Here is a 13,176-nt window from a genome sequence, read left to right as displayed (position 1 = left end):
GGAGTTCTGTGTGTCTCCATAGTCTGAGCAACTATATCCTCCCCCAGTTTTGGGAAGTTCTCAGCAATTATGTCTTCAAGGACACTTTCTATCTCTTTTTCTCTCTCTTCTTCTTCTGGTTCCCCTATAATGCGGGTATTGTTCCTTTTGGATTGGTCACACAGTTCTCTTAATATTGTTTCATTGTTGGAGATCCTTTTGTCTCTCTCTATGTCAGCTTCTATGTGTTCCTGTTCTCTGGTTTCTGTTCCATCAATGGCCTCTTGCATCTTATCCATTCTGCTTATAAATCCTTCCAGAGTTTGTTTCACTTCTGTAATCTCCCTCTGGACGTCAGCCCTTAGCTCTTGCATATTTCTCTGCAGCTCTGTCAGCATGTTTATGATTTTTATTTTGAATTCTTTTTCAGGGAGACTGGTTAGGTCTGTCTCTGCAGATCCTCTCTCAGGTGTTGTCTGAACTATCTTGGACTGGACTAAAGTTTTTTGCCTTTTCATGGTGATAGCGGTGGCTGTAGGCAGGTTGCGGGTGTGTCAGGTGGGAGAAGAAAGTCCTTTCCAGCTTGCTGGATGCCTTGCCCTTCTCCGCTGCCTGTGTTGGTTACCCGCACTCCTGGAGCAGCCACCAGGTTAATCCCCTAAGCTGCTGGGGGCAGGGTCTCCGTCAGAGCAGCATGGAGCCCTGCGGAGAGTGGCAAGCTTGCCAGGTGTGCTCCTCCTTGTTAGCGGCACCCCTGCCGGGCAGCTGTGTGCCAGCAGCAGCAGCCTTTGGGTCTGGCCCGGGTGGCTGTGCATTGGGCTGGGATTCTGGTTGGCTGCTGGGAGCATGCCTGCTCCTTCTGGCACTGCTGCAGGTGCACGCGGGGTTCTCCCACGCGGACCTCCCCCAGACTCCTGTGGCTCCACTGCCACCGGTGTGTGCGAGCTGCACCAGGGCTGTTAGGTCACCGCTGCTGCAGGCTCGCACAAGCCTCTCCTGGTCCCCTCTGGTGCTGTTGGCGCACGCGATCTTCTCTCAGTCCCTTCCGGCGCCGCCGCCTCCGGCCCACGCTGCCACTCTCCTGCTACTGGGCCGGTGTGTTGGGGTCCGCGCCAGATGGAGGAACGACTGGCAGGCTGCTTAGTGTTGTGAGGAGCTTCAGAGCTGCGCTGCCTCCCCGGGGTTTTGGGCACCTTAAGTTCCCTGGGATTCCCAGCTGGTAGCTAACTGTGCCAGGACGACTTCGTTAGGCTATGGGGTCCCTGTCTCTTTAAGACTTGCAGAAAGCACTTGCTTTTCTTTTGTCTCAGGGACGCCGGTTGTGGGGACCTGCCCACAGTTTTTGCTTTTCCGTTTCTCTAATATCCAGCACCCCATGCACCTTGTATCTGCGCTCTGGGTGTGGATTTCTAGAGCTGGTTGTTCAGCAGTCCTGGGCTTTCACTCCCTCCCCATTCCGACTACTTTCTTCCCACCGGGTTCTGGGGTGAGGGAGCGTTCGGGTCCCGCCTGGCCATGGCTTATACCTTACCCCCTTCGTGTGATGTTGGGTTCTCGCAGATGTAGATGTATCCTGGCTGGTGTACTGCATCCACTGGTGTCTCTTTTAGGAAAAGTTGTATTTATTGTATTTTCATAAATATATATGTTTTGGGGAGGAGATTGCCTCTGAACTACTCATGCTGCCATCTTCCTGTGATCTAGATGTCTTCTTTTATTGATGACCAATTAATTCCATTGTGTTCAAATAATACACTGTAAAATTTCAATCTTTTGAAATTTTGTAGCCCAATATATGGTCTCCATTGGTGAAAATTCCATATACAATTAAAACAAATGATGCATTGGCTATAATGATAAGTAAATGGCAATTAGATCAAGAGGATTGACACTGTCATTCAGATCTTCTATATCCTTACAATTTTTTGTCTAATTTTTCTATCAAGTACTACAAGAAGAGTGTTACAATTGCCTCAATGATCAAGTTGCTGCATTTTCACAAAAACAGTTCAGTCAGTTTTTGCTTCATATATTAGGCGCATGCACATTTATGATTTTATGTTTAAGATAGGTGTGTGTTTCACTGTATGAAAATTTTATCTCACTGATAATTAAAATTATCTGAATAAGACTCAGGGCCAAAAAGGAAGGAGAAGGGCCAAAAGAGTTTGGGAGAAGAATGAAATAAAAATGAAATTATCTACAGCCTGCTTTAATTTGGTTTTTGAGATTTCCCTCAGCCTATTGCAAGAACCAATATCAAGATCTAAGAATGACTTCATTGATGTGAGTTTAAATGTAGGCAGAGTTATAACATCAAATACCTTCAACTAATGTGAAGCATGCTTTTTTTTTGATATGGCATGATCTGCTTCAGCTTAAAAACCTTTATTTAAATTAACTTGCCTGTGGTGTTCAGCTTTATTTGAAGCTTCCTCCTAAAATTTTACCTTCTCTTTGATTTCCAGACAAATGTTTGGAACTAGATGAGTAGTTCCTTAACAGAAACCTAAACCTGATCTGAGGTCCCTTCAAGGAGAGGACAGAGGTATAAATAGCCCTGCAAGATGAATTGCCTGAAAGGACAAAGCTGCTCACACTTATGTCTAGGTATAAATGAACACTGCTCACTACAGAGCCACTGAAGCCCTTGGGATCAGAATGGGAATTTCCAGATTGATGTCTAACATCATAAAAAGAACAAATGCATGTGATGGGGAGGAGAGGCAAAATGGAGGGAAACTCTAAAGTCTGCCATTAAGTAAAGTTAATTCTAATTTTGTTTGAATACTGGGATTCAGTACAGCAAATCTTAGTTCTCTATAATGCTAAAATGAATGAACATACACCTGTGTCAACCTGCTTGACTGTTATCTCAACTTCATATCTCAGAGGCAGCTCAAACTTAACATATCCAAAAGGAAACTCATCACCATTCACTTTAAACTTTTTCTCCTCATGGGTTGTCCACTTCTGTAAATGGCACCATCATCCTCCACTGTGATAACATTAAACACAGAGGTAGAAAGAGGTGAGTATGACTGGATCTCATGAACCACCATGAGTCTGTTCCAGAATGCCACTAAACCATGCCTCTTCCCTGAATAATAAATGTTAATGGATTTTTGATATCCTCAGGATATACTCTAAATTCTTCATGCTAGCCTACAAGACCCTCCATGCTCTGGCCCTGGCAATTTCTCTAGCTTCATTTCCCATCATTTGCTGACCCCATTCCTACCCAACAACCACCTTGCTCAAATGCTCACTTTGTGCTTTAGTCAGTGGGGACAAAAATGGGAAGAGACTTTCTGGGACCCTAGAAAGGAGAGTTAAAAGTGGATGGAGCAGGCTTTGAAATGGGAAGAAGCCAAAGGCAGGTATGCAACCAGCTCAGCCTTCAGTGAGATACACCAATAAACCAGAAAGGTGACACAACATTATATAATGGCATTGGGATACTTGACTCCTAATTCCAGTTCTGTCTGTGTGACTTTCCAGTTGTTTCTGGGTACTGGGCCTCAGTTTCCCTACCTAAAATGTGAATTTGGGAGGGCAAAACCTAAGAGCATTGCAGTTCTTTTTCTATGCAGGACCTAAATAAAGTTCAAATAAGACCAGCAGAGATGCTAAAACTTGGGTCTTGGGGTTGGTCTCCTAGCTGTATTCACCTAGGAGTCCCAAATAGAGGCATAAGTTAAAGTGCCAATTTCCATATCCCTCCTGTAGCTCTAGTTCCCCCAAATCTTACATTTCCTTTAGGGTACCTATAGCCATTCTATCCTGAGAGCTCCCTCCTTGCTGAACCTTCTCCCAAGTAATGGGCTCCCTCAGGACTGGAAGGTTCTTGAGATGGCACTGGGATCAATTTGGATGTGTCCCTAGAGACTCCCTGGTCCCTAATACCCATGGGGCTCATTATTACACCAACCAGGTATCTCCCATGGTGTTGCTGAGATGTGGCAACTTCTGGAGACTGGCTGAAATAGGACTCTTTGAGATATGGCTGCCGGAACTGCCCAAGGCAGTTGTGGGACATGGGTGTGGAGTAGGGCTGGGTACTGGACCTGGGGTCAGGGTGGGAGGACAGGTAAGGCATGAAGGACAAGACCAGGAGCCAAGGAAGGCTACTCCCAACAGATTGCTGTCAGCCGTAGCTCTGTGTCACCTAGAGATGGCACAGAAGCTGCAGAGCCCAGTGAGGTCCAGAATTTAGAGAAAGACACCTCTGGGTTGTATCCTTTAATACTGTGCAACATCAGGTGAGCTACTCTCTCTGAGTGCCAATTTCCTTTTTTTTCCTAAAAATTCAGAATTTCTGAAAAGGACTTGTGAGGATAAAGTAATACAACAATAATAGCTACTTATCTTTGAACATGAACTACTCGAATGTAACAGTGTTAAACTTTACATGTACTATTTCAATTAATCACCAGGACAATCCTTTGAGATAAATACTATTATTATCACTGGTTTTTAGAAAAGGATGTAGATACACAAAATTTAGATGACTTTCTCAATGTCATATTCTGCTAATTAGTGATGGAATCAGAACTAGAATCCAGGTCTGATTCTAGTGCTCAGTCTCTTAACCATCATCCTATCTTGGATGTAAAGTAACTGGCCCATGGTAAGAGCTCAGTGAAAATGGCTGTTATTCCTGCCTTGTGCCATGTTAATGTGATTCCAATAGGCAAAGCCTAAGACTGTAAGAGAAGCACATTTGAGGAAAATAATAGAAAGACTATCCATGTATTCTTGATTTCATTTCTTCTGTCTTCTGTTTAACTTTGTTCATTTCAGTTAACAAATTGCCAAGAAGACGATTTGAGTTGTGCTGGGAGTAGATAACCTGGGTAGAAGTCTTCAAGGAAGATTTGGTAGTTTTTAAAGAGAAAGTGATGAAGAAACCACTGGACTGAGAGTTCATTCTTGCAACAAACTCACTCTTAAACCACTGGCATGACTTCATAAAGTCATGAATCCAATATCTATTAACCCTACCCATACCCTGTGCTAAGGATTGGAGATAGAAAGGTAAGATATCGTTCTCTATTTTTGAGGAGTTTAATAAACCAGTCTGTGTACCAGGATAGGTATGGGGAGTAATAGAAGCAAAGTAGGGTGTTATCAGAGCCCAGAGGAAGGATAAGTGTGGTGGGAATCACAGAAGACTTCCATGACTAGGATTTTACCAACAGGAGAAAACCACAAAGGGCATTTCAACTGGGGAGTAATTTTGTAATAATAGCAATAATATCAACTGATGCTTACTGCTATAGTGTTACATATACTAAATATTAGTTAATCTTCACAAAAACCTTCAAGTTCTATGTTATTCTCCCAGTTTTGCAGATGATGAAATGGATGTTTAGTTAAGTTAATGGCTTTCTCTTGGTCGTGCTGTTGGTAAGCGGGGAGAGCTGGATTCAAACCTAATTTTCGTTGACCCCAGAGCCTCTACTGCCTCCTTGGTATATACTGCCTCATGGAGAACAGTGTTATGACAGGACCTGGAATATCTGGAGGATGGTGAAGGAGTTGGTTCATCTTCAGCTGGAGTCAGCTAAACCTTTCCAGTGAAGGGCTAGGTAGTAAAATTGTAGACTTTGCAGGACACATACGGACTCTATCACGGCTTCTCAGCTCTTGCTGTAGAGCAACAGCAGCCACAGACATAAAAGAAAGAACTTTTTCAGTCATCTTAAAATGCAAAAAACCATTCCTAGCTAGTGGCCCATATGAAAGGCCTGAGGGTTAAGCAGAAGTACAGGAAATAAAGCTAGAACACCAGGTAGGTAAGAATCAGAATCCAGAGGGCATGCAGCACCAGCTCAGGCATTTGGACCTTAGTTCACAGACAACAGGCGTCCTTGGAGGACTGTTAAGCAGGGAAATAGCATGGTGAGCTCTGCCTTTGTGAACAGTGTGTCTAGTGGTGTGTAGGGTGGGCTGGATGGGAAGAAAGACAAAACAGGGAAGATCAGGGAAGAAGCCGTTGTTCTCCTTCAGTGAACTACTCTTCTGGGATATTTCTTGTCCACATTGTGTCTTGGATCTTCTATAGTCCTCCTGTGATTTAAATACAGTTGCTACTTAACAACTTTTCAAGTAGTCTGTATTTCCCTAATTTGATTCTTAGAACATTCCCTCAAAGGAGACAAGAATAAAGCATTTCAAACAGGAAAACGTAACAAAGATTTAAAGCGGGCTTTACAACAGTGTTCTCCCGTTGGCTTCTAGCCAGCCCTTTTTCTCAGGCTCTTCCTTCCCTTCCTTATGGAGCCCAAGTGCAGCCTGCTCAAGAGGCAGGGGGTAGTCCCGCCTGGGTACCAAGCACAGCCTCGAGGGAGTGCCATACCTGCAAAAATAAGAGAGTAGACACTTTAAATTTTAATCTCTTATAATTTTGCCTTACAATTGTCTAATACTATATCCCCACTTTCTTTCAGGTTTCTTTGGTTCGCATTATTGCCATGTTATTTTGTTTAATTATTGGGCAGATTAATCACCAGAGGTATTTTTTTTTGTAAACGGAGCTTAAAATTTGCCCTCTAGCAACTTGCACAAATCATTTCTAATTTTTTTGCTTTGAATGTGAAGCAATCATAATACCCTGAATGATATGGCCTTATAGCTTATTTTTAGATACTTCTAAAAACAAAGAGCTTGCCATTTCACTCTCCCCACTAACAGCAGCATGTTTAATTATTGGGTAGATTAATCACCAGAGGTAATTTTTTTTTGTAAACGGAGCTTAAAATTTGCCCTCTAGCAACCTGCACAAATCATTTCTAATTTTTCTCTCTGGGAACACATAACACATTTCCACCTTTTTCTTTATGACAACTTTCAGAATATTTGGTAAGATCTCTGTTCCTCATAAGTCTACAAGCTAAACTTTTCTCTCTCTCTCCCACTCTTCCTTAAATAACATGGTTTCTCAGGTCCTTTATTGATAAGCTCTCTCCTCTGTATAGACAAGCTCTAGTTTTTTATTTTCTATTTTAAATTTCAGGTCCAAGAATTAAAATCCATGCTCTGGGGAGCCCTTCGGCTCTTTGCTTGACTCTTCTAACTCTCAGTTTTTCTCAGTTGTAAGATGCAATCAATAGTAGGTATTGACTTTGTACCATTGTGGGATGACTATAGATAATGTATATAAATGGTCTGGACAAGTCCTGTTTAGAAATATATTGAGAGTTATGTAAATCCAAGAGAAAGCTACAAAATGAGGCTGGCACAATGGCTAACTCCATAGGAAGCAAGGTTCAGCACCAAGGATAGTCCCACCATAAGTTGCTCCAGTGGCTTGCCCCTCAGAGACCCAGCTCAGACCCAGTCCATTCATTTATCCAACATTTATAAGGCCCAATCTATGCCAGGCACTATTCTAGAATATGATGATAAACATTAAATCAAGAAGATAAAACTCCTACATTTTTGTGAGGGCAACTAACAATTAAAAAATTTTTTTAGTACATTGGAAGATGCTAACTACTACAAAGAAAGAGATAAAATAGGAGATGGGGATAGGGAGTGTAGGATATTTCAGTTTAAACAGGATGTTAGGAAAGACTTAAGTTTTCCCTGAGAAGAAGACATTTGAACAAATACTTGAAGGAGATGAGGGTGTGACCATAAAGATAGCTGGGGAAAGAGAATTTCTGCAAAAGCTCTGAGATAAGAGCATGTCCTGTGTGAGGAGCAGCTAACAGTTGTATGGCTATAGCAGATGCAATAAGAGGTGAGCAGTAGGAGATAAGGCCAGGGAGGTGATGAAGACCTTGGAGCCCCCATGAGGACTGGTTTTTCTTCTGAATGCTACAGGATTTTGATAAGAGGACTTACATGATGTTTAAATGATCTGACCTATGTTTTAATAGGCTCAATCTAGTTACAGGGCTAAAAATAGACTGAGAGAAGAGAGTGGAAGCCATGGAACTAATGAGGGAATATTGCAGTATTCCTGGCAGGAGAAGATGATGATTTGGACCAGAGTAGTGATGGTGTAGAAGATGAGTGATATTTTTGGGGATATAATATTTTAAAGGGAACCAACAATAATTGTTGTTGTGGGGAGTGGGAGAAAGAGAAAAATAAGATTTTAAGGGTGTTTGTTTTTTGTTTTTGTTTTTTACCTAAGCCACATTATAGGATGGAATTGCCAGTAATTGGGCTGAGTATGACTGAGAGGAGCAGGTTCATAGGGGATTGGAAGTTTGAGGTAGAAAATGTTAATTCTAATATGCCTACTAGATATGCAAATGAAGTTAGATGTTAAGTAGAGAAAGGAGATCTGGGATGGAGATATATTTCTGATTTATCAGCATACACCAGTATTTAAAGTCTAGGTCATATCCAAAATAGAGTGAGGATTTAAATTCAGATCCTATACTATTGCATACCACCTCTAACATGAGCATCGATTCATTTTTCTCATCTATGTGAGCCTGAGTCCTGCTCATGGCTTTATGTGGTGTTATTTTAACACAGATTGATAGCTATCAACCTTTTCAGTACCAGTGCAACATCTCAGATATTGAAATTCTGATCCAAGATTTTGGGGTTCTCTATGAAAAACTTGACAATTTGCAATGCTGTGCAATATGCACTTTCTGCCCTCTATATGTTAACACACAGGTCAGTTTTCTCTCATAATGTCACATAAAGTGGGCCTATTTTGTGTTTGGTGACATGATAAATCCTTCATGGCATAAGGGACACACTCCAGCTTAATGTGGTGCCAGACCATGGAATTTGAAGTTTGAGTCTTGACTGTATCACCTACTATCCATCTGACCTTTGCTAGCTGATTTTATGACATGAAAATAATGATACTGAGCTCAATGGGTGTGGAGATAATCTAAGGAGAACACATATATTCTAACATTTTTATAGAGTATTATTTTATGAATGATCATTCCTTCTTTTAGATCTGGAAAAGATGCTTATCCAGCTGTTAGTATTCTGCTGAAGTCATTTAGGGACTAGCAGAAGGGTTAAGAGAAAAGGAATAGTCAGTTACATGTTCTGTTGAGCAGGCTTGTCAAGGTGGGATGGGGGATTGAATTCAGATCAAACTGAAGATCCAGTCCCACCCACTGCTCAATCCTCTCCTATGAGCAAATGGCCATGGAGAAGTCCTTACCAGTTTTTAAGAAAACTTCCCAGATACACAGGCATCTCATTTCCAGGTAAATATTCACTTTCTTGAGAAATGACAGGGGCATAGAAGTTTTCTCTAGGTTTCAGTTCTTGAGTATCTGGCCATTTTTACATGTCAATTCATGCTTTATAGTTGTAATCACTGCAGGTTGGGCTGGAAAGGTGGGAGTGAGAAGATAAAATTTCTAGGGGAAGATTTCTCTTCCCAGAAAAGTTTATTTGAAACATCCTGTTATCCTTAAAATTCTTGGCATGCGGTTTTTCAAAAGTACAGCATCAGAGAGGAAGAAGACAAAGAGAAGCAGCTAGGCTTTTTGTTTATTTCACATTTATGCTCTCCTTTGCAGCACTTATCAGTCTTGTATTTGAAAGAATGACTTTTGGAACTACAGAGAGCTCTAGAACACTTTGGTTCACTGTAAATTTTTTTACAGTAAAATTTTTACGGTAAAAATTTTGTATTCCCTACCCTACTTACTTTGGTTTATGGTATGTGTGTGTGTGTGTGTGTGTGTGTGTGTTCTTCAAAATAAGACTTCTGCTGGTAAAATTCTTTCCATGGGTCTCTCAAAATTTCATCAGAGCTAGTTAGTTAGACAAACCAATAAATATCTACAGAATTGCTACTAAGTGCCTGGAGTAATGCTAGGCCAATTTGGATAGAATGTTTCCTGATGGTAGAGGTGAATATCTTGTTGAATTGTTTAGCTCTGAGATGCCTCTGGTCCCTGCATCTATTCTCACATGGTGTTTTCTCACTGAGACTACAGGGGAAATATGTCCTCTTTCTTTCCTCAGAAGGACAGCCATGCATAGCCAACGCTTGAAAAATCACAGCTCTGTAACTGAGTTTATCCTCCTGGGCTTCTCCAGAAATCCCAGGACCAACTGGATCCTTTTCTTCCTCTTCTTCTTCCTTTATTTATTTACAGTATTGGGCAATGGGCTCATTGTTACCCTGATCAGAGTAGATGCACACCTCCACACCCCCATGTACTTCTTCCTCAGCATTCTCTCTCTACTGGATCTCAGCTATGCCACCACCACAGTGCCCCAGATGTTGATCCATCTAGTAAGCAAGAATAAGACCATCTCCTATGGTGGGTGTGTGGTCCAGATGTACATTTTCCTGACCTTGGGCATCACTGAGACTTGGATTTTTGCAGCCATGGCCTATGACAGATACATTGCCATATGCTATCCACTCCACTATGGAGTCAAGATGAGCCAAAACCTGTGTATACTCCTGGTTGTCAGCTCTGCCCTTTGTGGTCTCACCTGTGCCCTCATTTACACAGTCTTTGCAATGACTCTTCCCTATTGTGGCCCTAATGAGATCAATCACTTCTTTTGTGAAATTCCTGCTGTCTTGAAGCTGGCCTGTGCAGATACATCCCTCAATGACCATGTGGACTTTCTCTTGGGTTTCATCTTGCTCCTGATCCCATTATCCCTCATCCTGGCCTCATATGTTCGCATCTTCATGGCTATTCTAAAGATTCACTCCATGCAGGGGAAGATCAAGGCCTTCTCCACCTGTGCCTCCCATATCACTGTGGTCACCATGTTCTGTATTCCATGCATGGTCATGTATATGAGGCCTGGTTCTGAAGCTTCCCCAGAAGATGACAAGAAGTTGGCCTTGTTCTACAATGTTGTTTCTGCCTTTCTCAACCCCATCATTTATAGCCTCCGGAACAAGGATGTGAAGAGTGCTTTCCTCAAGTTAATTGGAATGAGTGCAGACACTCAATAGGCCACAGGCTGGTACCGTCTGCAGTGTTTCTTGTTTCTGTGTATACCAATTACACCTTCACTGAAGTCACTGAGTTGAATGAAGTCATTGAGGAACCCAGGATGAAGGAGGTATCTAGGGAAAAAAACACTTTTGCACTTATTTGCCCACTGGAAACATCAGGAAGGACTCAGAACTGTGTTCAAGGCTTAAGTATATCATTGACCTTCTATGACTTTGGAAAAGTCACCTCACTTCTCTGGGATTTAATTTCCATATCTGTAAAATGTGTTTCCTGATACTCATTGTGCCTAAATAATAATAATAACTACCTTTGTTGATCTCTTTCCACACAACAGTCACTAAGTGCTTTATATGTACTTATTAATTCTTATAACAACTCTAGAGGAAGGTATTACTATCCTCTTCATGCAGATAAAGAAACTGAGGCACAAGAAGATTAAATAAGTTGCCAAATGCCACCCAGTTAGAAAGTCACACAACTGAGATTTGAACCCAGGTAGTATAGTTCCAGAGCCCAGGATCTTATCTGCTATATTATGCCACATCTCAAGTAGTCAATATTTCTGAAGCTCAGCTGAGCTAATGGATGGGATAATGTTAAGGAAAATTTAAAACACTTAAGATTATTATTCTAAGTCACAATTATAGAGTCAGACCCATGAAGTCTAGAGCTCTAGTGGATACTTCTGGTCTTCCTTACCATAGAGCCTAAGCAAATAGCATTGTGCAGTGGAATATTAAGTTCTCAATAAATGTTCGTTGAGTGATTTTTCTCAACCCCATCCTTATCCCTGGTCTGCAATCTCCCCAGTTCTTTTTTCAGCTCTTCTTTTCACTTCTACTTTCATGTGTCTCTCTTATTTCCATTGTATCTGCCCTCTGAGGCTTCAAGCAACCCAGACATTTATTTATAAAGAAGTATTTTGGTTTCCACAACTGACTCACCCTTAAATTCCTTCTGCTACCAGAGAGACCAGGAGGATGGTGGGAAGAGCCCTGGACATTGGTCTTGATTTGATTTGTTGAGATCTTGGAAAAACCACCTAATCTCTCTGAAACTCAGTCCCCCACCATCTATAAAATGGAGATAATGACCATATCTGACTCTGGCTTTTCCATAAAATTATTTTAAGTGGAAACCAATCTTGAAACTTAAATAGTTGTATAAATTATCATTAGAGAGTCATTTTATTCAAATCTAGATATGTAGAAAATGTTCATGAAGTTATTAATGGTAGCTGGTATTTTTAAACTACAAATGTTAAGATCAGGTATACTGTGAGGTTAGCATGTATGAGCTGGATACTCATGATTGTAATTCACTGCATATCCAGAAAGTCATATCTTTGATACACATACACACACCCAAATTAGTGAGTCATAATCACATCATGAACTACCACATTAACCAGGAAATAAACTATTTCTAGCGCCATGAAAGCAAATACAATTTCTATCACTCTGGATTCAGATAAATATTAAATTGTATAGTAAAAAGCAACACAGGTGAATCTTTTAAATCAGGTATTCTCTACATGTCTTTCTAATAGGATTCAATTAACAAAATATTCTGTTGCTTTTAGCTGCTTAAAACAAGTGTTATTTCTAAACCAAGGATCATCTGAGTGTTAAGCAAACCCCAAAAGACTGCCAAGTGCTAAGAGAGTGCTTTGCTCATTAGCAACATAAAGATAAATTTAAGGAATTTCCAGCCTAGGGAGCTCTTAGCATTCCCCAAACATTAAGGGAATATAAGTTCTAAGACTGATGATGAACGGTGACAAGAGAAGAGTCTGAAGTCTCAGGGTTCTTGCCTGAAGATCACAGCCTCTAAGGAGAGAAGCCCTAGGGAAAGAGGAGTCTTTATTGTCTGGAGAAAAAAAGTGGAATTGTATAACATGTTGATTGTGTTTCTTGGGGGCTTGTTAGAAAAATTGCTCTGGGGTCATTAGAGGGGGTATGTGAGGATCATCTGCTGGAAACTAATGGGGCTTCGTTCTTAGAGCTCTCAGAACAGCTGGAACCCACAGCAGGCCTACTCAATTTCCCTACCTCCTAAGATGATCCTCCTACTATGTATGACCAGTCCTGACACTCAGGTCTCTGCATAAGCTATTCCACTTGGAGTGTTCTCTCCTCCACTTGCCTACTATCTCCTCACTCATCCAAAGGTCTCATAGAGGGCTCTCCTTCAAGAAGTTTTCTACCTATAGCCCAGAAGAAAGTTTTTCTTCTCCCTGAACTCTCAGCAATATGAGTAAGCACTGAAC

At 41.3% G+C, this 13,176-nt stretch overlaps 1 protein-coding gene across 1 annotated transcript; it reads left to right on the top strand.

Annotated features, from left to right (window-relative positions):
* The first annotated feature begins 9,946 nt into the window (after positions 1-9,946).
* Positions 9,947-10,903, top strand: LOC118916307 (olfactory receptor 2A5-like). Its single transcript, XM_036893178.2, has one exon. The coding sequence runs from the start codon at positions 9,956-9,958 to the stop codon at positions 10,901-10,903; it is 948 nt and encodes a 315-aa protein (XP_036749073.2). The 5' UTR covers positions 9,947-9,955.
* The last annotated feature ends 2,273 nt before the right edge of the window (positions 10,904-13,176 follow it).

Source organism: Manis pentadactyla, chromosome 4, assembly GCF_030020395.1.
Source record: "Manis pentadactyla isolate mManPen7 chromosome 4, mManPen7.hap1, whole genome shotgun sequence".
Classification (NCBI taxonomy): Eukaryota; Metazoa; Chordata; class Mammalia; order Pholidota; family Manidae; genus Manis; species Manis pentadactyla.
Note: the sequence above shows the minus strand (reverse complement) of the source record. Positions and strands in the feature narration are given on the sequence as shown.

What these genes read in the sequence shown, in the direction of transcription:
- LOC118916307 (XM_036893178.2), top strand. Translation starts at nt 9,956, where the DNA reads ATGCATAGCCAACGCTTGAAAAATCACAGCTCTGTAACTGAGTTTATC.